At 36.3% G+C, this 26,151-nt stretch overlaps 1 protein-coding gene across 6 annotated transcripts in view; it reads left to right on the plus strand.

The window, feature by feature from the left end:
• LOC118619544 (putative RNA-binding protein Luc7-like 2) overlaps positions 1 to 26,151 on the plus strand; it is a 73,432-nt gene that overhangs the window by 6,503 nt on the left and 40,778 nt on the right. For 2 of the 6 annotated variants that reach the window (XM_036246152.1, XM_036246155.1), the window contains exon 2: positions 9,592 to 9,686. In XM_036246152.1, coding sequence (XP_036102045.1) covers positions 9,592 to 9,686 — 95 coding nt within the window. Of the gene's footprint in view, positions 1 to 4,308; positions 4,353 to 5,100; positions 5,178 to 7,926; positions 7,998 to 9,591; positions 9,687 to 11,836; positions 11,868 to 14,065; positions 14,229 to 26,151 lie in introns of those variants that run through there. The other 4 variants (XM_036246156.1, XM_036246154.1, XM_036246153.1 and 1 more) reach the window with 4 other exon arrangements.

Here is a 26,151-nt window from a genome sequence, read left to right on the forward strand (position 1 = left end):
TAAAAAAAAGTCTCAGGCACTAGCAGCACTAGGGCAGAAATTGGAAGACAAGAACAAAATAGAGTTTATCAATTTTGTAAGGTTATTGAGGCTGTAAAGAAAAGTAGTTTGTAAAAACTCTGAAATTGGCTACAGCTTCAGTGTTTTTGTTCTAACGGAATAACTTATGACTTCAAAATGTCAAAGCCACTACCATTAAGTAACATGTAGCTCAGTCAACTGAATGTCATATTTTGCTATTTAAAATGGGCTTGAGAAAAGGGTCTGATTTTTTTTTTCCCCTATAAAAACACTCTAGCTATTGATTCATACATTCTAATGTAGTTGTGAATCCTCTGCAATGATGTTTGATCTGTGTGGTTCAACATGAAAATAATTTAACCAGTTACCCTTGCTAAGTTTTTTGTCTCCTGAATGCATGGTAAATTGCTATCTTTTAAAGACCTCAGTTTTCTACAGACCTGTCTTCTTTTATATATATGTATATATATTTTTAATTCTCACTTGAGGATATTTTTTCACCTGTTTTCAGACAGAGTGGCAGGGAGGGGGAAGAGAGAGAGAGAAAAAAAAAAAAATCAGTGTGAAAGAGACACATTGACTAGTTGCCTTCCGCACAACCCGCACAACCCCGATCAGGGCCGGGGACCAAACCACAACCAAGGTACCCTTGACCAGAATCAAACCGGCGACTTTTTGGTCTGGAGGGTGATGCTCTAACCGCTGAGCTAAACTGCCCAGAGCTGTGTTCTCTTTGAAAGTTAAACTTTTCAAAGCTTTGCCTTTCAATAAAATAGGTTGGATATTTATTGGATGTTATCTATAGTATATCTAGCTGTTCAGCTGCCTCTGTATTCTGTCCAACTATTAGGTTACACATATACCCTTTTCAATTACTTGAGGATATATTTTAGGTCAGGGATGGCATTACAGCCCACCTGCTTTTGCAAAAAAGTTTTATTGGAATATAATCATGCCCATTTTTGTACAAAATGTCTATGGCTGCTTTGCCTTACAACAGCAGAGTTGAGTAGTTGCAACAGACTTTATGGCTGGTGAGCTTAAAATATTTGCTGTCTTGTTCTTTAAGAATGAACTTTTTGATCATTGCTCTAGATCAGTGGTTCTCAAAGTGTGATCCTCAGACCAACCACCTTAGCATCACATGGGAACTTGTTAAAAGCGTAAATTCTTGGTCCCACCCCAGGCCTCAGAAATTTGGGGGGTGGGGCCAGCAATCTGTTTTAAGAAGCCTTTCATATGACTTTGATACACATTAAAAGTTTGAGAAACCTTGTTCTATGTAAATGTTTCCCAAATGTTAGTCACACATAACACATTTATTGTTTTTTACCCTGTTTTCTGTTTGATACTTTTTTCTTTATATCAACTCACTTTCTAAAAATTTAATTTTAAAGTTTATGCCCCCAGAAAAATAAATACAGTGAAAACAACGTGGTGTTATAAGAAATAACTAGACTCTGTTGTTACTCACCCTGTGCTAAAAATCAGAAATTTTAAAATGTGTTAAGCACATACTGAACACCAATGGAAGCTTTTTTTCTTGACTTATAACAAATAATCGCTGCTAAGTGATTGAGTAGTGTTTAAAATGTCATGTTGGTTGAAATCAAGTAACACCTAAAATCATCCTTTGGACACATCTCATACTTGAAAAATACTGGTTTATTCATGTGAAAGGAAAGTTGCTTGAACTGTGTATAATAAAGCCCTTAAGTAGAAATGAGGCTAGAAACATACACCTGTGAGATGGAGAGCTCTAGGAGTCCCTAGGTCCATCTAAACTTCTTGGGTGAAGTTACTTCTCAGCTTGATTTTTCACCTCTCTATTAGTGTTTTGGTGTGGTGGTCAGCAGTTCTGGAGGATTTCACCAACCTGTTCCCATAGTAGGACTGTGGAAAGGTGTCTGGTTATGGGAAAAGCTGCTTATCAAAGATAACCCCTGGCCTAGAAACCGGTGGGGGAGGGGGCAGGAGTGGTTGTGATTCTACATTATGAACGGGAAATAGCAGGGCATGCTTACTAGGTAAACAGTTGATCCACCTCACATTCTAGAAACCATGTATTTGTATTTTGAGAAGTTAGTTTGTTACAGTTTAATTTGCCTAATAATGTTACAGGGGATACTTCCCCAGACATGGTCTTCTGCATATTTATTGGCTGACATGCTTTAGCTTATTGTAATTGCTAACAGTAATATAATCTTACTTTTCCTGAGTATCCCCAGATTGCTGAGTTGCTGTAGTTATTTCTTCTTTTCTTTTCCTTAGAGATTATGGATATATTTGTTTTTATTGTTTTTTGACTCTGCAGTAAAGTAGTGGTAATAGGACTCTAATCCTAGGGGAACTGAAAGTCCATTGGGGAGTGAAGAATTTACCCATGAACAATTGTGTTTATTTTTAAGTGATGAATTCTGTGATATTGAGTATAGGTGTCTAATTTTGAAAAAAGTGTTTAAAAAATACAAAGACAATCAGATACCTTTAAGAATGAACAGATATTATTTTGTGTATTTTCCCCTACGCAGTGTGGGGGACTATGTAGGGGAACATCAGGGACTTCATTTGTAATACTTAATTTAAAGAACATATTTGGTGTATATTTAACACATTATTTCTGCTATGTTTCAGTAGTTTTAAGGCTCAGTCTCCTTCATGATTATCTGTTTTCATTTTAACTTCTTTTGTCATTGAGTTGCCTGTCTTCTGTCCTTTCATATTCACATTTCTTTACCCTTTTTATTTTTGTCATTGATTTTAGATTTGAGGAGCCTCTGCTTCGCTTTTATAGCTATCATCAACCAATGAGAACTTGTCTTTTTTTAAAAAAATAAGTTCTAATTGATTTTTAGAGAGAGAGATAAACAAACATTGATGTTAGAGAAAAACATTGATAGTTTGCCTTCTGCACGCACCCCTACCAGAGATTGAGCCTGCAATTTGGGCATATGCCCTGACTGGGAATCAAACTGGTGACCTTTCGGAACATGGAATGGTGCTTAACCAACTGAGCCACACCAGCAAGAGCAGAACTTCTCTTTTTAATAGATAAATCAGCCAGTCGCCTTTTCCTTGTGTTTTATCAGCTATTTCTTCATAGCTAGATATAGCTTTTGCTACTTCTAATTTTATGTATAGAAAGTTCTGGATGATAGAGGCACCAGGTATCCAGAGTACAAGTGTTACTGAATCAGAATTGCAGCTTTGCAAGTAAGTATCAAAATATAAATTTAGCAGGCTGCAACTTTTTAATGACTGACTTTATGGTGTATATCCATAAAACAAAATCTATATAATTCACTTTTAGAACTTAATTTTTAGGAAACTGTTTACACTTTTCTAATGTATTTCTTAAATCTAAAAGGAGAAATATGTAGATAGATATCCTAAAGTATGTATCATCCTAGAAATGTGATGGCATTAATTCCTGCCAGTGGCCAAGATTTAATGTTTGTATAATGAGAGAAGAGAAGATTGTGGCAAGGGGTGGAAAAAAGCCCTTTGAATGTAGCTATTTTGTTCCCACATTTACATTACCATTCTGTTAGCACTTAAAGATTCTATAAGCTCTTTCTCCTACTACCCAGGCTGTTTCCTACTCTCATTCCTTACAATACTGTTATTTGGATTTTCATAGACAAGAAGGCTGATAGATTTAAAAAATTATCTTAGCATTATTAATTATGATCATATTCAGCAAGAATGAATTTGTTCTGAAAATTTCTTCTGCATTGGGCATTGCATTTTTAAAATGTTGGGCTTGTCATAGAGATTGTGGTTGGGGGTGTTATTAGTACCTGTTTGTAATTATAAACCTATAGGACCGTATAAAAGTATTAAGGAGGGATAGCCTTTCTGAACTGTATTAGTACCCTTATTTTTGCATTTTTCTGGATTAAAGAAGAGCTGCTACTACTCCCCAGTATGATTATAAGTTGTATTAGGAAGAAGTGACTTGCTGTTACATTAGGAAGGGAGAATGCCATAACTGGTGTTTCCCACTGCCGTCTTTGGCTGAGTACACTTCCTTTCCTTTCCTTACGTAATAAACATATTCCTGAAAAGTTTGACATGTATTGAGTTACATTGTTTTCAAAACATTTATAATCATTTTAAGTTAAGACATGGTAGTGAGTCCTTTTATTAATGAATCATATACTTTGTACAAATATGCAATAAATTAAATTTATTTAATTTATTAATAAAAAATAAATATGCAATGAATGTATTAACAAGGGAACATGGGGTAATTTTTTTTTTTTTTTAGGTTAATTACAAAAGGGTTCGTATAAGTGAATTTTAGGTTGAATTCTAAAGGAACAATAAAGGTAGGTGGGTGAAGTTAGAGTTGGTGAGGAAATTTGAGGAGGATGTAAAAGTGATCAAATTGGTTCTTTAGTAGTCACTGTGCAGTCGTAGCCACCTGCTTCTACCTTGGTTCCACATGAAGACAAGGGTTTACTAGTACAGGGCAGGTCTTCTGCCCTGCCCTGTACCAGACTAGAAATTGGCCATGGGTCTTTACGTAGTCCTCACCTCATGTGGATCAGTAGCTTATTGTAAGAAATGCTCATAAGAGGGTGGAACACTTCTCTGCATTTGGGGACTCAGGGGCAAAGGGAAATGAGAAACTTCAAGCTTTTAGTTAGATACCTCTCTTTCTAGCTCTGGCTTTTCTTTCACTGAAGGAGTATGGATTTTATTTTAGAGGAAATGTGCGTATTGTATCCCAAGTCAACAGTGATACATGGCCCCTAACAAGTATACCTGTGGGGAAAGCTTTGGTTGGCACATTGGAGAATATGGGAGGGCTTCCCCCCATTTATAAACTAGGGGTTGCGTCTATTTGCTTTATGTGCTGTGCTGTTGGGTTTTCTCCTATTTTCCCTAAGCTAAGCTCTAAGCTAATTCTGTACAAAAGAAATACTAATTAGTTGTTTTTATAAATTGCTTGCGATTAATGCCTGATAATACGCAGTAAAATAAGGTTTCTGCATACCATTATGTATGTCAAATATTACAAACTTTAAGGTTCTTTTGAAATTATAATACTAAACTCAGTTCACTTTTGCTTAGCCTTCACAGTTGTTGATCACATAGCATGGTCATCCACTCACAGCTTAAAAAAATACAGGGAGCATCGGAGAGAATGGGTAAAGTAAAATTTTGATGTTTTTAAAATAGCACCTAAATCTGTGAAAGTTGATTTGAATTATTGTTTGTATGGGTGGGAGAGGGTGGTGGCACTAGAGGGCTGGGGGTGGATATTGGGAAAATAGCATGCACCATGTAAAATGATGTTGCATACCATCTAGGCTGAGGTTTTAAGTGTTACTACTATAGTTTCATACTAAGTCAGTTTCAGAAAAGGCAGGACCATAAAATGGTTGTTGAGATTTATAGTGTGCTTAAATTTTCCCTCCCAACCGATTGAAGGGAATTGGAGAATAGCAGTATTTGAGTACAGTTTGGACAGGACTTTTTTTTTTTTTAGAGTGTTCATATTCCCTGAGTGAAACTGCCTCAGTACCACCTTAGGCTCTGTTGCATTACTGAAAGACCTCGAGAGGAATAATATGCATTCCAGTTTTTATTGTACACCTGTGATTCAGGTGTTCCCAAATAGAAGTTATAATTCATGAAACTCATGAAGGGGTTAAATAAAAAGATAGAGATGAAGAGAGTTGTTACTCTACAGTGAGCTGCTTGGTAGAAAATAAAAATAGAAAATTTGATGCTTCCATTTAAATGAAGAACACTTTGCCTGCCAAAGTTCTAAATCAAGTTTCTAATTCTAAAAACTTGACATTGTAGTTATGTACAGTCTGTGATAAATTATTGTGGAGGTTATAGGGCAGAGAGACATTCATGTTTTTATGGGTAGGACATTTTGTTGTTGTTAACTCAAATAACTTAGCCTAATCTTTGCCCCATTACTTTTTTAACTTTAATTTTTTTTTTTTTACTTTGTTTACACCCAAAATCTGGATTGAAGAAAAAAATGGAAAAATTATTGAATTAATCAGATTTTATCCGTAAAATATTCTAGCTCCAACTTTGCTGTTTCCCCTACATGAAGCCATTTGCCAAAGCCAAATATGATTTACTTACTATTCCTCAAAACTTCCTACCTCTATAAACTTTGTCAAAGATACTACTCCTGTTTGGAATATTCTTTTTTCTCCTTTGGTCTAAGTCCTATCTTTCCTTCAAATTTTGGCTTGTACTTACTTATATGACGCCTTTTCTAACCCTTCCAGTCCTTGGTGGTCATTCTCCTCTTAGAATTTGTAAGTACTACTATTTGAAACATCCATTTGGCACTTGGATCATGCTACATTGTATTATTACTTGCTACTTCATTTGAATGTCCTATTTTTCTAGCAAAATCACGGGCTTCTTGAGGGTGGAGAGCTTATCTTCTATGCCTCTTTGTAACCTCATTGTTTACCACAGAGGATGTGTTCACTCATGGGTTTGATTCGATGATTTCCATCCAGTGTTAGTGTAACAGGGCAATTGTTTTTATTAATTTAGGTTATTTTTATATGAATATATGCCCAAAAAACACAAAGATAAAGTACATTGAATGTATGAAATAATTCCTTGTATTATAAGAAGATTTGGTTTATATTCCCTCTGGACTGTAATTCCCCTGCCCCCCCCCCTTTTTTTTTCAAATGGGCGCTGTTTTACCTAGTTTTGAAAAACATGGTTTGGGCCAGATATCTTGACAGAAACCAAATTTACCGGTATTTTTATTTAAAATTTTTTTGTTGGTTTAGTCAAATTATACTAACATGGCATAAGCCCAAATTTATTAAATGCTACATGGACATGGTAATGTAGACAATTATTTTCTTTCTCTCTGAAGTATAAAACTTAAAAAATACCAGTAAGCAGATACTCAGTTGTTAGTCCCTCTCAGGGTATTTCTGTATCACAAATTATTAGGGGTTTTCTTATTTCATTGTTTTAAAAGTTTCTATAAAGTATAGGCTGATTTTTGATAGCTGTGTATATTGTGTTTACTACAGTTATCAAATGTATATAGAGCAACCATTTATATACAGTGAGAAGGTATCTTATATACTTTCTGGCATTTATAGAAACTGATTTCTTTTAAAGCTCATCAGGGATGTTTGCTAAATTGATATTTGGAATTGTTTATATTTTATCTGACAGCTGTGTCTTCAGGACACACATGTCTTAACATTAGATTTAATGTTGTGATTTCTGAAGCAAAAACAGTCGCCCTACTTGATGAAATGTCTGATTGGTAAAACTGTGAATTTTGATTTCATTCTAAGGCCTGGCTTATAGTCTTGAGCCATTAGTTTGACAGAGCACAGAAAAGATACTGCTGTTGTATTACTGAAAAGCTCAGATACTTGTAGCAGGGGGACTCCTAGTTATGGAAGATACTTTTTTTCTCTGCTTAAAAATACGCACATCATCTTTAAATTTCTTAGCATAATTTGGGTACAGATTTAAAATAAAACTTTCTTTTTTTATATGCCAAGAAGCAAACAGCCTCTAATTCATTGCCATTCTGGTGTGTGCCTATCATAGTATCATTTTTACAGGAGCTTAAGTCCCTCACTAAAGTCTGAATGAAATATACGTTTTAAAAAAACATTTTTAAAACCCCAGTTGGCCCAACGACCACTTTCAAGAGCTCCAGCCTTGGACTTTTACCTATCGTTGGTCATATTCTTTTCTAGGGTTACACACTTGTTAAGTCAATATTTAAAAAAATAAAACACCCTGATTTTGTTCACTTTTGTTTTCATATACAAGAATCTTTACAGTCAACGTGTACTCTAGATGCTGTATTGAAATTGCTGGCAGAGTCTATTCTATACAAACTGAACAATCTGGCCCCTTGTTTTATTTGTAAAGGTTCAATGTATCTATGCCTGCCTACTTCAATCTGCAAGGGAGTGTCAGAAAGGCCCCGCATTCGCCGAGCCGTGAGTTATTGCTAACTTTTCAGATGTGTTAATGAATGTGGAACAAAAGCAGTTGTGTTTAAAAGGAAAAAAGGATCATCAAAATTACCTTTATTATAGTAGCAGGCGTGAACACTAAATGAATTATCCCAAATTGTGGTGTCAAAAATAACCTACTTTAACTAGAGACTAGCTTCTAGAAAACCTATTGTTGAAATGCTCTGAAGCTATTATTTTAGCTCTAAATTACTGTTCTTAAAAATATATCCTGGTTACAAATCAGAACGTTCTTTAAATCTTTTTGACTACATTAAAACAATTTGAACAAAATCTTACCCCACCTAAAAATGATAGTGTTTAGTTGACTTTGAGTTAAGCTCTTCAAAATAAAACCATGTAAAAGGGGTAATGTTTTAACCTTTTTTGTAATTCACATGTGAAAAAATAGAAATTCAAATATTTGGATTACTTCCTAGGTGAAAGTTTCTGGAGTGCTCCAGGCATCATGTGAAGTACAGCAGTATTTACAATCTATTTTGGTACCAACAGTTCTCGCTTCAGTAATTCACCAGTAGGTTTTCATTCATCAATGATGATATCAATTTAAGGCTAAAATAAAAGCACTACATTTTTTAGGGCTATCACTCTACATAAAGGAATCGTCATTAAGAGTTTTTTTCTTTTTTCCCCCCAAATAGATTCTAAGCAAAAAAAAAAAAAAGTAACTGTCATCTATATTTTGTTATTAGAGTTAGTTACCATTTTTTTCTTAGAATCTGTAAACTTTTTAGTGGATAGGCATCATTAGTAGGTTGGATGCTTCTGTTGCTTAGGAGTTGTATTGTGTTATATGAAGACAGAGTAAATTTAAATGTACCCAGTTAGGCCATATATAGCACAGGCTACATAAAACTTGGAGGTGTGGGACCTTTGGAGGCATTACAGTTAACTTTTCATTTAGGCAATGTGCCTTTGTTTGACTGGTGTGTAAGTCCTTCTTCCAGGTTTGTACGCTCTTAAACACGTTATTCTACCCTCTCTAACTCCTCCCAGCAGCAAAAGGGAGACACTTCAGCTGGAACAAAATAGTGGAAGAAATGGCGTCTGGGGTTCAGTGGGGATTCGCAGTGTGTATGCAATGTTTGCAAGATTACTTTTTATGTTTTTCAATTAATGTAAATAATTACAAAATAAATCAATGCTTAGTATCAAGTAGGGAACATTGTATACCAATAGAACTCTCCTAGTGGGTCTGCTGCAAGTCGCTTAACCTCTCCAGGCCACAGTTTCTCATCTGCAGTGTGAAGGAGTTGGACTCAATAATTGTTAAGGTCCATTCCTGCTCTAAATCCTATGCTTTTCTGAATTACTTTAACAGAATGCATTGCTTTCCCACTTTGACTATTTGAATTACATGTGCAGTACACATACTGCAACTGCATGTTGTCTAAAATAGTTTTTCTGTAAGATATTATATAAAAAACTAATCCCTCTTGAGCTGATTTATAAATGTGTGTCTAGCCACACATTAAAAGCTAGTGATAGTAGGGCTTTCAGATAATAAACATTTTCCAGATGTCTAACCTTGAATGTTATTAACTTTCCTATATTACAGGAGATACTACTCGTCAACGAATCAAATTCAGTGATGACAGAGTATGCAAGAGTCACCTTCTCAACTGTTGCCCCCATGATGTCCTCTCTGGGACTGTACGTATTTATCAAATCTATTATTTGATAATTGCATTCTAAAAATTGAACTACTTGATAAAGTTTTTTTTCTTAATCTTTTTGTTTTTTCTTTTTTTACTTTACTACTTAATAAAGTTAATTCCTTGTTGAATTATTATACATGATTTAAAAAAACACATACTGCTGTTAAAGGTGGGATTTTCATCCCGTATTTATTTAGGTTAGTGATTTAATTTGCAATAATGGTATTTCTCACAAAATTAATTACTATGCTTTGGTTTATAATTTTTTCCATTCCTCAGGGCAGGTTTTTAAAAAATTATTTCTTTTTGAAAATGCAGACACACTTGTTAAATAGCAGTTGCAATTTTAGTTCAGAAATAATACAAATGATTTTATTAGTTTTCTTTACTCTTGAGCAGAGTAGACTTTTATACAAAACACCATATATTTTTATTAAAATTTGTGCATATTTATATTGTGGAAATTATTGTGGGGAAAATATATTAGTAAATAAATTCACATAGCTTAATTGTAATTAGTGTTGTCACTTAAACTTCATTTATATTGCTGACTCAGTTACTTAATTTAGGTTCTATGTGTAATGATGTTGGTAGATCTTAGAGTATCATCATTTTAATTTCGAAGACAATCCACATGATGATGAACTTATTTATTTATTTATTTATTTATTTAAATGAGAAAGACTTTGGATCCATTTATTTATTTTTATCCTCACCCGAGGATCCATTTTTTGTTCAGATAGAGTCGGGGAGAGAGAGAAACATCACCCTGAAAGGGACACATCGAGTGGTTGCCACCCACACAACCCAACCAGGGCCGGGGACAAATTGCAACCGAGGTACATGCCCTTAGCGGGAACCGAACCCCGGTTTCCCTGGACCGCAGGCTGATGCTCTAACCGCTAAGCCAAGCCGGCCAGGGCGATGATGGACTTATTTAAATGGGACAAAGGATTTGATTCCCTTTGGTTTTTATTTGTTTGAAATACTTACTCACTGCAAGAGCTTCCCTGAACAGGCTGCATCTGATGGTGGGGGAAGACTAGTGGGGCTGAACATTTAGTTGATTTTATTTCTCATTTGCCAGAAATGACTGAAATGAATAGATTTCTGACTTAGATTTTCAGAAGTGATGAATTCCCTTAAAAATGTCCAGATGAGTGGTTAATTCATGATAGAAAGAGTTAAATGCCCAAACAGATAGGTATCGAGGCATATAAACTAGGAAGCACCTCTTTTTTCAGTAGGAAAGATTACTGAAATTGTATTATGCTAAAATGAAAAAAAAAGGGGAGCTTACATTAAAGAAATGTGTATATAATACTAATTTTTTATTTTTTTTATTTTTTATCCTCACCCGAGGACATTCTTCGATATTTTGTTCAGATAGAGTGGGAGGGAGAGAGAGAGAGAGAAACATCGACATGAAAGCGACACATCGAGTGGCTGCCACCCACACGACCCAACCAGGGCCGGGGACAAACTGCAACCAAGGTATGCGCCCTTAGCGGGAACCGAACCCGGGTCTCTCTGGACCGCAGGCTGACGCTCTAACCGCTGAGCCAAACCGGCCAGGGCATAATACTAATTTTTTAAAAAGGAGAATACCACAATGAAAGCCAGTTTCTGAGCACTAGAGTTGGTGCTATGACAGATAATTAACCCTGGTATCTACTCTTCAGAATTTCCATAAAGTATTTTGTACTGTGTTATAATAGAAATCTATAAAATCTATAATTATCTGTAGTATACTTTGATTCTGCACATTTACTATTAAAATCAACAGTTAAAGCCATTTTATTTACTGGCTCAATTATCACTTCAACTAAATTTTGAGAACAAAATTAACAAAGTAGCAGAATTTTGTGGGGTTTTTTTGTTTGTTTTTTAATAAAGACCAACCATTGCAAGACTTTGACATATTATATTCTTCAAGTATGGCATGAATAAAATGTGACACCACAGTTGTGCTTTACATTTTAGGTGTACATATTGTAGTTATGCTCATTTATTTCTTAAAACAATTCTGTGAGGTATATGATCTACTTATTCAAAATCATTCAGTTCTATTGATTTAAAGTACAATGGGACCAAACCCAAATTTTCTGAGGTGTAGTCTTATTCAACATGTTTTCTATTTTGTAGGGAATGTTCTTCATCATGTTAAATAAAAAGGGTGAGTGGTTGGTCTTGGACTTTTCTTATAAAATTCTTTCTGTTGGATGTATAAGATGCACAGTTTTTCCAAAATTTAACATCTCTGAAATAATGCATCTCAAAGTTGTTGGAAGAAAAATACTATCTTAATTGGTAACATTTTCCTCACAGTGCAGAATTTATTTATTTATTTTTATTTTTTAACTTTTTTTCCAGTGCAGAATTTAAGGATGAGGCTTAAAATTGATATCTTGGATTATATGAAAAACAGTTACTAAGGAAAGCCCTCCTAAAGGCACTTGCCAGTGAAACTCTGGACAAGAAATGTTTTCCTTTTGTCAGTGAAATATAGAAGATATTGTCATATGTAGGAATGTGGTTTAGTAGTTGTGAACCTCTTTCAGAATTTAAACAGTTTTAAGGATTGGCTATATAGGACTTTGTGAAATTCCAGAGTTGTCCTAGCGTAGTGTCCTTGAGAACTTAAAACCATCTATAGTGTGACTTTCCCATGACCCTTATTACTAAAAGGGGCTATTTGTAACAGTTCATCCTATGTAGAAATGGTTTGTAATTACAGAGCTATAACTTCTTTAACAACCCACCTCGGTAGAACAAATGCTTTTCTGGCACAGTTCATACTTCTTTATGTTGAAGGTGTTTATTCCTTTTTTTTTCTTTACATAATTAGATAAAGAATGCAAAGAAAGGAATTGTAACTGTTGATTTTTATAATGCCTTTTCTTTCTTGTATAACTAAAGGATGCCCTTTAGTTTTCATGACCTTGTTCCTCAGATCTGTCACTTCCAACAGAATATGATTCACCAATATTTTGTATTATTTAGCAGAAGAATACATAGAAATGTATTCTCTGGCTTTATTCATTATAAGCGGTTGAACTTTATATCAAACACTTGGAGATGGAGAGTGTGATTTCTAAAAATGTACTCAACTGACTATTAGTATGGAATATTTTTGGAATTCAGTTTGATGAAAATGCCCCCGTAACATTTTACCTTTGATTAATCTGATACTCTGTTACAACTAATTCTTTAGCTAATTATTCAGAGGAGGAAAAATGTAGAGCAAAGAAAACAATTTGTGTGTGTGTGTGTGTGTGTGTGTGTGTGTATCTTTGGATTATGATTTTTATAAGGAGCATGAATATTTCTTATAACTTAGGAAGTTATTGTTTTCCAAAGGCTTGGGTTGTTTTCCTATTCATCTAGAATATTTTCTTGTTTTAGTTCTTTCTTCCCCTTGGCACACTTGGTTTCTCCCTGTTCTGTTCATCCTCCTTCAGATTTAGGCAAAACAAAACACCAAAGCAGAGTTGTCCTCCCCTGCCCCCAGCACATTAATTCTGGTACATAGCTTCCCTGAGGAAAGATAAGTATATATTGAAGTGTTTTTTTTTTTTGTTTTTTTTTTAATCTTCCCATTTGGTTTCTAGTGATCTGAGAAAAAGGTATGTGATAGTAATAATTTACAGAAGGTATTAAATCTAAAGCAGAGATAGTAACAAGGGCTTGAAGTTAAGATCTGCAGAGATGGGAATGTATACTCTCATAATGTACCTGGCCTAAGTTCAGAAATGCCACTACTGATTTTATTATAGCCTTCATCATAGTATAATTTTAGTGTTGACAGTTCATCATATCTTCTTGCATAAGGTCATTTCCTAGGTGGGAAAAAATTAAGGCTCAGAGAAGTGCTAGCCAGATGTCTCTTAATTAAAGAATCACAGTATATTATGCCACATGGGAATCTCAGAGTAATTTAAATACTTTTAAAAATGTTTTTTGTTGTTAGTGTTTTTAGATAACAAAGTTACCTAGCGTCGTGACTTTTAGGTGTTTTTGAAATGTCCTTGGAGGCTTTGCATGTACTAAGGATATGGGCATAGGCCAGTCTTTCCTATTTCAAGTAGAATTTTTCACATTTTAAATATAGAAAATTTTCTTGAAATTTTGTTTAAATACATAAATTCTGCTCAGAAATAGAATTTAAATTTAAAGAACTGATATTGAGAAATACTTAAGGACAGGGATAAAGTAAAATTTAATCTGCCTTTTTGAAGTGATTGGATGAGAGTTATTGTCAAAAATTCTGATTGAGTTCATTTTATGGTGCCCTAATAGGTTGTGGGTTTTATCTGAAGTGCAATTTTTACTAATTGAAACTCCTTTATTGCTTCTCTAACTCTTTCTTTTAAGGCCTGGTCTAAAATCAGTTACTTGGGTGCATTCAAACCTGAACTTTAAAACTGCTGAAGTCTCTTTGATAGTACATATGTAAAAGAGCCATGAAAGTATGGAGAAGCAGAATAAGTGATAAGAAGTAAACCTGCACAAAATTTTCTCAACCAGCCACTAGAATGTAAGTTTCATTATAAGGGCAGGGACATTGTTTTGTTCAGTGCTATATCCCCAGCATATAGAACAGTGTCCCTCCATTGTGTTGAATGAATAATCGATCCACCCAAAAGTAGAATGCTCAATAAATAAATCTGTTTCAAAAACTAACTTTGAGTTTCAAAAATTGATCACTGTTAGTGGGAAATGTGTTACCTTTTAACAGATAAGGAGCTGGAGAGTATTTTTGTTTTATTGAGTTGCTTATCAAATTATGACTGCAGTGTTTTCACAAGCAGATGTGAAAAAATTAGTCTGTAGATGTTTTAAACTTTCTCTTCCTCAGAAATAGTTTGTTTTGGGCCACTTTGTTTTTTTAATCCTCACCCGAGGATATTTTGATTGATTTTAGAGATAGAAGAAGGGACAGATAGAGAGAGAAACATCATTGAGAGAGAGAAACATTGACAGGTTGCCTCTAGTACATGCAACCTAGGCATGTGCACTGACTGGGAACTTAACCCCACAACCTTTTGGTTTATGGGATGACCCTCCAAAACTGAGCCGCACTGGCCAGGGCTACATTACCCCAAATCACCGGAATGATTTTTAAAAAAAATATTGATATCAGAACCAATTTCTGGAGTTTCCCAATCTGCATAATACCAGTTAACCCAGGTTTTATAAGATTTGGCTTTTGAAATGTATTATGTTCTTATATTAAGCAGTTTTGCTATTTGTATTTTATTCTTCTCAGTCTTTTACAAAAATATGTATTTATTTAACAAATATTTCTAGAGATTGCCTAAATTAAAATCACATTTAATGCCTAGAAAATCAGAGGTGCAATAAAAGCTTCCCAGTGAATAATTAAAACTACTGTTAAACTTGAAACACCAACTCCTGAATATAGTTTGGAGCATTGTTGGGAAATTGGTACATTAATGCCCTGAACTGTTAGCTTGGGGTACATATATGCTCTTCTGAAATAACCTTTTTCTATCATTCTGGACATTCTTGCTATCATTCATTTTATATACTTACGATGACTTAGTATACTTCAGACGTAGATGGGTGATTTTTTTTTTTTTTTTTTTTTAAGGTGTCCCAGAGACCATGAATTTTAGAATCTTGTGTTGATCAGCATATTTGTTTATTACTTGGCTTAATGGTTAAATAAAAATATATATGCATATAGATATGATGAACTGTAGTGCTGATTGTCCATTCTTTATAAGTCGAATACAAATTAATTTTATTTAAAATTTTTATTCCATAATATAGTATTCTATAATATATTTTATTATTAAAGAGTCAGTCTGAGGGAAGAATCTTTTTTAACTTCTTCAACAGAAAATTTCAACTGTAAATAAAAGTGAGAAATTGTATAATGACCTTTGTGTACCCACACATCAACTTCAGTAAATATTTTAAACATAGCTACCTTATTTCATTTGTAATCACTTATGTTCTTTTCATTCTTTTGTTTGTTTCTAGAAGTAAATATTAAATCTTTGCCCTGGCCAGTTTTGCTCAGTGGTTAGAGCATCGGCCCATGGACCAAAGAGTTGGGGGTTCGATTCCTGGTTAAGGGCATGAACCTTGTTCATCCCCAGCCCCTGTCAGTGTTGTGTAGGAGTATCTCTCACATTAATGTTTCTCTCTCTCCCTCCTTCGCTCCCCTCCACTCTGTCTAAAAAAATCAATGAAAAAAATATTCTTGAGTGAGGATTAAAGACAACCCTTTAAACCCGGCTGGTGTGGCTCACTGGTTGAGCATTGACCCATGCACCAAGTGGTCACTCGTTCGATTCTGGGTCTCAGCACATGCCCAGGTTGTGGGTCCAATCCCCAGTGTGGGGCATGCAGGAGGCTGTCAGTCGATGTTCTTTCTCTCATATGTCTTTCTCCTTTCCTCTCTCTCAAATCAATAAAGAAAAGATAATAATAACCCCTTAAGCCCAGCCATTGTGGCTCAGTGGATTGAGCATTGTCCCGTGGACTAAGAGGTCCCGGTTCAATTCCTGGTCAGGGCACATGCCCCAGTTTCAGGCTCGATCCCCAGCAGGGAGTGTGCAGGAGACACCTGATTGATGTTTAACTCTCACATAGATGTTTCTCTCTCTAAAAAAATTTTTTTTAAAAATCTTGACCCATTCGGTCCTGGTTGATTTCCAGTCAGGGCACGTGCCCTGGTGGTGGGCTCAATGCCCATTAGAGGGTGTGCAGGAGGCAGCTGATAGATGTTTCTCATCAATGCCCCCCCTCCCCCATAATCAATAAAAACACTTAAAAAAATCTTGGTCCTATCATTTACGATGACTCTTGAAATAATATAGAGCAGCAAAGACCAACTTATTCCCAGGCAAGTAGAATGAGGTCTGGAAGTCATTGTTGAAGTAGATTGCTTCTCATAGTTTGGTAGTTGGTTAACATATTTCACTGTCACATTTGTTTTTATGATTTTCAGTAAGTATTTGTTACCTGAGAATCAAGAGTCACCCTTTTAGTATTCTCTGAATGCTTCAGATCTTTTATAGGGAAATGTACAGTTTTGTAAACTGTATTTTAACAAGTCTGAAGAAACTAGTGTGTTCTCTAAGGTTATTCATTGAAAAGGGAGATTGGAGTTACAAATGCATCTATTGGAGATGTAGATAATGACCACAGGGAAGAGCAAGCACATGGTAATAAATGAAAACTTGAAACAAATATTTTTATTGTACAAACATGGATTCTCTGTGACTGGAAATTTTTTTAGGGTGATGAGTTCGTCTCTGATGTGTAGGTGACAAGACCAAATGACCTAGTATAATCCTCTCTAGTTTAATGATTTTTACTCATTAAGGGAACTTTAAAAAACATTTGGTGTTTTACTTTGCTCTATATAGAATAAAACATATTGAATTATATACCATCCCATAGACATTTTTAGGTCTGTAACATAAAAAATATAGATATATATGTTGATATACTTAGATAATATAATTTGTAAATTTGCCAAATTTAGATAGGTTTTTATACTGTTAGTTTAATAGTATTTGGAGTAATTAAATTTAAGTAATACTGGAATTAAACAGGAAGAAATAGAAAAGGGTGAGAGAAATGTTAATTTAATGAGGGTTGGATGGAGAAAGTAAAGAGAATTCACAGTAAAAATGAACAAAAAAATTGCCCTTCAAGAAATGATTTATTTTTTCATTTGTCTGGGAGCGGTGCTGATTGGTGCTATCAGCATTCATTCATTCATTCACTCAAGTACTTCTCAAGGAAATATGATGAATGAATGCTTGTCCCATGTGCTATGCTGGGAATACAGAAATGGACACAGGTTTCTGTGTTAGTGATGGGAGCTTACATTCTTTTTTTTTCTTTATTTTTTTAAATGTTTTTATTGATTATTGTAGAGAGATAGAAACATTGATGTGGCCCTGGCCGGTTTGGCTCAGCGGTTAGAGCATCGGCCTGCGGTCCGGAAAGACCCGGGTTCGGTTCCCGCTAAGGGCACGTACCTCGGTTGCAGTTTCTCCCCTGCCCTGGTTGGTTGTGCGGGTGGCGACCACTCGATGTGTCCCTTTCACATCGATGTTTCTCTCTCTCTGTTCCTCTCTCTCCCTCCCACTCTATCTGAACAAAGAATGGAAATATGTCCTCGGGTGAGGATGATAAAAAAAAAAAAAGAAACATTGATGTGAGAGAAACATCAATCGGCTGCCCCTGCACCCCCTACTGGGGATCGAGCCTGCAACCCAGGCATGTGCCCTGACCGGGCATCGAACTGGGACCTCTCAGTCCAAGGATGTGAGAGATATACAACCAAGTGTGAGAAAAAATAATGTGAATTTAGTTATGACAAAAAAGCATGGCTGGGTAATTTAGATTGTTTGAGACAGTGGGCAAGCAGCTACCTTAACAGGGTGGTTGGAGAGAACTTGTGATAAAATGTTATATAAAGAGCCCAGCTTGTGTGGCTCAGTGGTTGAGCGTCAACCCATGCATCAAGAGGTTGCTGGTTTGATTCCTGGTCAGGGCACATGCCCAGGTTGTGGGCCAAATCCCTAGTGGAGGGCATGCTGGAGGCAGCCAGTCAATGTTCTCTCTCATCGATGTTTTTCTCTCTCTCCCTCTCCCTTCCTCTCAAATCAATAAAGAAAAAAAAATAAAAATGTTATTTAAAGAGGTCTAAATGTTAAAAGAAGCATGTCATTCCTGAGTGGGAATGAATTTACCATATTTTGCTTCCCCATAGAAATTTTTGGTGGTTTCTTATTTTATATATAGGATAAAAAAAAATCTAAAACCTTTAGCCCAGTCTTCCTCTGTCTTGAATGAATAAATCAGTTTGGTCCTCTCTTTTGATCAGACTGAAATATTTCTTGTTGTCTCACTACTTTCCTTCCCCAACACGTTTCTCATTTTTGCCTACCTCTTTATCTCTGCCTGGAATACACTATCTTCTCTACAGATGTAACTCCTGTCTGGCTTACTGCACATAATCATCAGAGCCTACATCAGTTTTTAGCCTCTGAAACCCAGTGTAGCACCTGCTCTTCATAATAACTGAATAGGCACTTGTTACTTTATTTTGTTTATGTATGTGTCTGTCTGTCTGTCTGTCTGTCTGTCTCTCTCTCTCTCTCTCTCTCCCCTCAGATAGTATAATCTTTGTGAGGCCAGGCCTTTTATTTTATTTATTTACTTATTTATTTTTAATCCTCACCTAAGGATATTTTTCTATTTACCCTCAGATAGGGAGGGAGGGAGAGAGGGGAAGAGAGAGAGAGAGAGAGAGAGAGAGAGAAAGAAAGAAAGTAAGTTGATGTGAAAGAGATGCATCGACTGGCTGCCTCCAAGCCCAACCAAGGTACATGCCCTTGACCAGAATTGAACCAGCAACTCATTGGTCCGCAGGCTAACGCTCTAACTGCTGAGCCAAAATGGCCATGGCAAGGCCTTTTATTTTAATTTTATCTATATATCTTTGCATATCCAGGGCTTGAAATGAATAACAAAGCATTTCCTATTGTGTTCTTTTCTATTTTGTTTATTTTGTTTATTAGGTTCCACATATAAGTGAAATCATGTGGTATTTGTCGTTCTACGACTGGCTTATTTCACTTAGCATAATACTCTCTAGATCCATCCATGCTTTCACAAAAGTAAGATTTCCTTCTTTTCCATGGCCAAGTAGTTAGTACTCTGTTATGTAGATGTACCACAGCTCTTTTATCCACTCATCCACTGATGGGTACTTGCGCTGCTTCCAAATCTTGGCTATTGTAAGTAATGCTGCAGTGAGCAAAGAGGTGCATATGTTCTTTCGAAGTAGTGTTTTGGGTTTCTTTGGATATATTCCCAGAGGTGGAATTGGCTGGGTCATAAGACAATTCCATTTTTTATTTTTTGAGGAAACTCCATACAGTTTTCTACAGTGGCTACACCAATCTTCATTCCACCAACAGTGTACGAGGTTTTCCCTGCTATATTAAAAAGATACATATGTTAATAAAAAATAGAAGGCCTGGCCGGTTTGGCTCAGCAGTTAGAGCATTGGCCTGCGGTCCAGAGAGTCCCGGATTCGGTTTTCGCCAAGGGCATGTACCTCAGTTGCATGTTTGTCCCTGGCCCTGGTTGGGTCGTGCGGGTGGCAGCCACTCGATGTGTTTCTTTCACGTCAATGTCTCTCTCTTTCTTCCTCTCTCTCCCTCTTGCTCTAAATAAAAAAATGGAAAAATGTCCTCGGGTGAGGATTAAAAAAAGCAAACAAAACTTTATTTTTCTTTATCCACCCAGGGGAAATGGAGTTGGGTTGGAAAATACACTTGAGAATGAGCAGTTAAAAATTTGGGAAGTGGTAGAAAAGCAGGAACTACTGTCTGCATGCATAGGTGCCTCATTCCTCTTCATGCATCATGTTTGACTTGTTTTGAGCATTAGGATTGTAATTAGAAAGAAAAATCTTAATTTCTATTCTAAGACCATAGCGGCATGGCTGAAACTCCTTTCAAGGCTTTTCTCACATTATACTAGGCTTTCTGTTGTTCTTGGGCTGGGTTTTAAAGCAAGCATTGAGTGCCTGGCTGGTGTGGCTCAGTGGTTGAGCATCAACCCATGCACTAGGAGGAGGTCACTGGTTTGATTCCCTATCAGGGCACATGCCTGGGTTGTGGGCCAAATCCCCAGTGGGGGGCATGCAGGAGGCAACCAGTTCAGGTTCTCTCTCATCAGTATTTCTCTCCCTCCCTCTCTAAAATCAAAAAGAGAAAAAAAATAATAACCTATATAGAAAAGAGATTTTACAAGTATGAGGATTCAAGAAGTGAAGATACGCCCTGGCCAGTGTAACTCAGTAGATAGAGCATCAGCCTATGTACTGAAGGGTTGAGGGTTCAATTCCAGATCAAGGGCACATACCTGGGTTGCAGGTTGGGTCCTGGCCCCAGTCAGGGCACGTGTGGGAGGCAGCCAATCGATGTTTCTTTCTCTGCCCCCTCCAGTGCCATCCAGTGTTTAAAACTCAATGGAAAACATGTCCTTGGCTGAGGATTAACAAACAAAAAAAAGTGTAGATTAAAGTATAGAGATTATTGTGTTTTAGAGAATAGCATTGGCATTGGAGTGTATATGGAAGGATGCAGATGCTAGGCCAGGGATTTGTACTTTCTGTGTCATAGTTTTGTTTCACTTTTTCTCCAGTTAGTATGTATTCCTTTTAGTACTTTATTAATATTACTATCTTTTTTATATTCCTTGCTGTCTTTCTACTGTATCAAAATTATCATATTTCATATTTTTTTGTCCTTCACTGTTTTCTTTTACTTGAGTCTCTTCAAGTAAATGTAAGGAAAGTAATAAAAAGACAAATGGGAAGAATTGTTACTTGAAACAAAGTAAAGAGTACATAAATGGAAGAATTAAAGTCAGCTTAGGTAAAAAGACAACTATTGCTCTAATGAAGGTGGTTTTTAAAAAATGTTGTTAAATAAAATTACCAAGGAGAATGAGATTTGTTTTAAAATCAACAGTATGATGCCCTGGCCAGTTTGCTAAGTGGTTAGAGCGTCGGCCCGGGAACCAATGAGTGGCAGGTTCGATTCTGGTCAAGGGCACAGTCCTCAGCCCTGATTGGGGTAGTGCAGGAGGCAACCAGTAGATGTTTCTCGCTTGTGTGAGCGCGCGCGCTCTCTCTCTCTATTTGAAAATAAATGGAAAAATATCCTTGGATGAGGATTAAAAAATAAAATCTTAAGTATGCTATAAATTCTTATATTGTTAAGACACATTTTATGGAAATTTATACTGTTACTCCCATTCTTTCTTACCTTTTCACCCATTATTTTTCTTTGGTGATGTACTGTGATCTTGCATGTGATACCGTTCTTTCAAAATACTTTTCAGTATCTCCATTGTTAATAAATTGATGAGGGAGGTAAAAGTTGGGGTTCTTATATGATTTGTCAATGAGGATCTCGTAGAAAAATACATGAGCTGCAATTCCAAGGAGGAATATGTTACATCAAATTTAACATGTCCAAAATCAAACATTTTACTTCATAGATCAAATCTCCCATTTGATTAAATCAGTTCACTTGGTGGCATCATTGTTTGCTTATATTTGAAATACTTGAAGTCTTGATAACACTCTTGACCTTTTTCTCCCCACTTTATTTTCATTTAGTTAAAACTTGTTGATTGAAAGTGTTATTTTTTTATCCTCACCTGAGGCCATTCTTGCATTTATCTTCAGATAGAGTAGAAGGGAGAGAGAGAGAAACATCGATATGAGAGAGACACATCGAGTGGTTGCCACCCACACTACCCCAACCATGGCCAGGGACAAACTGCAACCGAGGTATGTGCCCTTAGTGGGAACCAAACCCGGTACCCTCTAGTCTGTGGGCCGATGCTCTAACCGCTGAGCCAAACCGGCCAGGGCATCATTGTGTTATTGAAAGAGGATTGAGCTATATTAATACTGGATGCAGATTTTTACTGTGCTCTCACTACTAACTTATAATTTTGTGACTTCTCTGAGCCTCAATTTCCATATTTATAGGAAGGTGGTGATGGAATTGATAATTTCAGAGATCCTTCCCATCTTCAAAATGCTTTTGGCAGTATTTTTCCTTCATCACTCTGTTTTTCTTTCCTCTTCTAATTTGACTCTTACGGTTTTAGTTCTGGTTTATCATAATAGCCTCTTCTGCCCTTGGTCTGTTTCTTTTTATCAGTCCATTCAGTAGTATGGTGTTAATAATTCTAAAACAGATTTTTATTATGCCATAACATTTGTCGTTCTGTGCAAGTAGGCAAGTATTTTTCTTTGTTTAAATTCTGCACGTGTTGCCCTGGCCGGTTTGGCTCAGCGGTTGGAGCGTTGTTGGCCTGCGGACCAGAGTCCCGGGTTCAGTTTCCGCTAAGGGCATGTACCAAAAAATAAATAAATAAAATAAAATAAATTCTGCACGTGTTGATGCACACTCAAAATCTTCCACAATCTAGTCAGAGTCTGTAATGCGATCCATTTCATGCAGCAGTCCTGAAGTACTTGGGAAAACAGATGTTCTGGGAGATTAAATGGATATCTCAGAGTTAAATTGATAATAAGTAAAAGTTTGCCCTGGCCAGTTTGGCTTAGCAGTTAGAGTGTCGACCTGCGGCCCAGGGAGTCCTGGGTTTGATTCTGGCCAAGGGCACATACCTCGGTTGCAATTAGTCCCCGGCCCCAGTTGGGTTCATGTGGGTGGCAGCCAGTTGGTGTGTCTCTCTCACATTATGTTTCTCTCTTTCTCCCCCCTCCCTCTCTCCCACTCTGTCTGAAGATAAATGTAAAAATATCCTCGGGTGAGGATTAAAAAAAAAAAGTCTAAGTTCTTTTTCATTGACTTATTTTACTTAGAATAATACTTTCAAGATCCATCCATGTTGTCTCAAATGGTGGTATTTTATCTTATATGGCTGAGTAGTATTTCATTGTATATAGGTACCAAGTCATTTTTTTTGTCAGTCATCTGTTGAAGGACTCTTCGGTTGTTTCCATGTCTTGGCCACCGTGAATAATGTTGCAGTGAACATAAGGATACATGTATATTTATGAATAAGTATTTTTAAATTATTCAGGTAGATGCACAGAAGAGTGGTTGCTGGGTCATTTGTTTGCTCCATTTTTTTTTTTTTTTTTATTCCTCGCCCCAGGATACTTTTCCATTTAGCATCAGATAGAGTGGAGGATAGAGTGGGAGGGAGGAGAGAGAGACACACAGAGAAACATCGATGTGATAAAGTCACACTGACTGTCTGCCTCCCGCACGACCTGAGCAGAGCTGGGGGTGGAATGCAACCGAGGTACATGCCCCTGGCTGGAATCGAACCTGTGACTCATTGGTCTGCGGGCCGATGCTCTAACTGCTGAGCCAAACTGGCCAGGGTTCTATTTTTAATTTTTAAAGGCACCTCCATACTGTGTTCTGTGGTGGCTGTATGAATTTACATTCCCACCAGCAGTGTACAAGGGGTCCTTTTTCTCCACATCCTCTCCAACATTTGTTATATCTTTTTTTTTAATGTTTTTATTGATTTTTTTTTTTTAGAGAGAGAGATAGAAACATTGATATGAGAGAGAAACTTCAATCGGCTGCCTCCTGCACACCCCCTGCTGGGAATCGAACCCCAACCTGGGCATATGCCCTAATCAGGAATTGAATCAGGACCTCTCAGTCCATGGGACAATTCTCAGTCCACTGAGCCACACTGGCTGGACTGTCATTTCTTGTCTTATTGATAATAGCCTTTCTAACAGCTATTAGGTGGTGTCTCAGATTTTTTTGGTTTGTATTTCTCTTATAACTATTTCTCTTGAGCATCTTTTCATGTATCTCCTGTCCTCTTTGGAAACTTATTTATTCAGGTTCTCTACCCATTTTTTAATTGGATTTTTTTTTGGTAGTTGAGTTGTATGATTTCTTTATGTATTTTGGATATTAGCTCCCTGTCAGAAGTATCGCTTGCAAATCTTTTTCTATTTGATTGGTTCATTTTTGTTTTGTTGATGGTTTCTTTTTCTGTGCAGAAACATTAAGTTTGATGTACTTCCATTCATTTATTTATTATTTTTATTGATTTTTAAGAGAGAGGAAGGGAGAAGGAGAGAGAGATAAAAAACAGCAGTGAGAAAGAAACATTAATAGCTGCCTCCTGCACACCCCCTACCAGGGATTGAGCCCCAAACCCGGACATGTGCCCTGACCAGGAATCGAACCAGTGACTTCTTTTTCTTTTAATCCTCACCCAAGGATATTTTTCTATTTATCTTCAGATAGAGTGGTGGAGAGAGAGAGGGAGAGAAAGGGAGAGTGAGAGAAACATCAATGTGAGAGAGACATATCGACTGGTTGCCTTCCACACCACCCCGACCAGGGCTGGGGACGAACCGCAACTGAGATACGCGCCCTTGACTGGAATTGAACCCCACCTAGACTCATTGGTCCTCGGGCTGATGCTCTAACCACTGAGAAAACCTGACAGGGCTATTTTTGTTTTGTTTTTTAAGTGAGATAAGTCAGATGGAAAATGATAAGAATCATATGATTTTACTCGTGGGATATAAAACAGTTAAGCAAGAAATGAAACAAAAAACTTGTAATACAGACAACAGAATGGTGGTTACCAAAGGGTAATGGGCAGGGAGGATGAAGAGGTTCAAGGGGGTCAAATACAAGGTGACAGAAGGAGACTAGATTGTGGGTTGTGAATGCACAGTATGTATTGTAAAGTTGTACACCTGAAATTGTTATAGTATTATTAACCAGTGTTACCCTAATTTAACTTAAAAAAATAGGTAATGGAGGAGTCTTCTAAGTATGTCAGTGTCCAGTCTTTTTTGTTTATTAGGCAATATAGGCTTTTTTTTTTTTTTTTTTTGAGAAAAAGGGAGAGAAAGAAACATCAGTGTGGTGTTTCACTTATCTATGCATTAATTGGTTGACTCTGGTATGTGTCCTGACCAGAGATAAAAACCCACAACCTTGGTGTATCAGGATGATGCTCTAACCAACTGAGCTTAGGCTGTATAATCTTTAAGTATAAAAAGATAAAGCATAAAACATGAATATTTCCTATTAATATCATCCCCTTACCCAGACCTATGCTTTGTCAACAATTAATGTACATCTTTCACTTTTTTGTGTGCATTTGCAGGTGTGCATGTGTATATTTTAACAAAAGGCATTATATTGTTTGAATTATTCTCAGTTGTGTTAGAGAAGTTTCTCTATCATTAGTCTATATGTTTTTAAAAATGCCTGCATAAAATTTCATAAGATGGCTGTTCCCTAAATTATTTATTCAATGACTATTAATATGTTAATATTGTTTGCATCTGTTTTTGGTGTACAGTGTTGCAATGAAGTCCTTGTGTGTATGTTTTTGTGTACATTTGCAACTGTGAATTAAGTTTAATATCTTTTTTATTGAGAATATAATTTTCTTGATATAGGTATTATATTCTCATACTGTATTATTCCATGTAGGATTTAGCTTATAGAACCATGCAAATGTATTAACATGTAACAAAGTAGGAGTATTTGCAAATACTCGGAACTATTACTATGTCTGGTTTCTATCACTGGTACATTCATTGACATATTACTGCCATTGTTTACACTTGGCAGTATGCTCAAACACGTAAGTCAATCCTTTGATTTGCTCTACTGAGATTTTTTGTTGTTGATTGAATGTATAATTTTCACATGCCTCTGTTCCTGTTACTTCAATATTTTTCTCCCAAATTAAAGTGGTTTTATTGGCTCTCTCTTTTTTTTTTATCCTCACCTGAGGACATTTTTTCATTTATCCTTAGATAGAGCAGGAGGGAGAGAGGGAGGAAGAGAGAGAGAAGCATTGATGTGAGAAAGACACATCGACTGGCTTCCACCCACATGATCCCAACT

This window comes from Molossus molossus, unplaced genomic scaffold (genome assembly GCF_014108415.1).
Source record: "Molossus molossus isolate mMolMol1 unplaced genomic scaffold, mMolMol1.p scaffold_m16_p_7, whole genome shotgun sequence".
In the NCBI taxonomy this organism is placed as follows: Eukaryota; Metazoa; Chordata; class Mammalia; order Chiroptera; family Molossidae; genus Molossus; species Molossus molossus.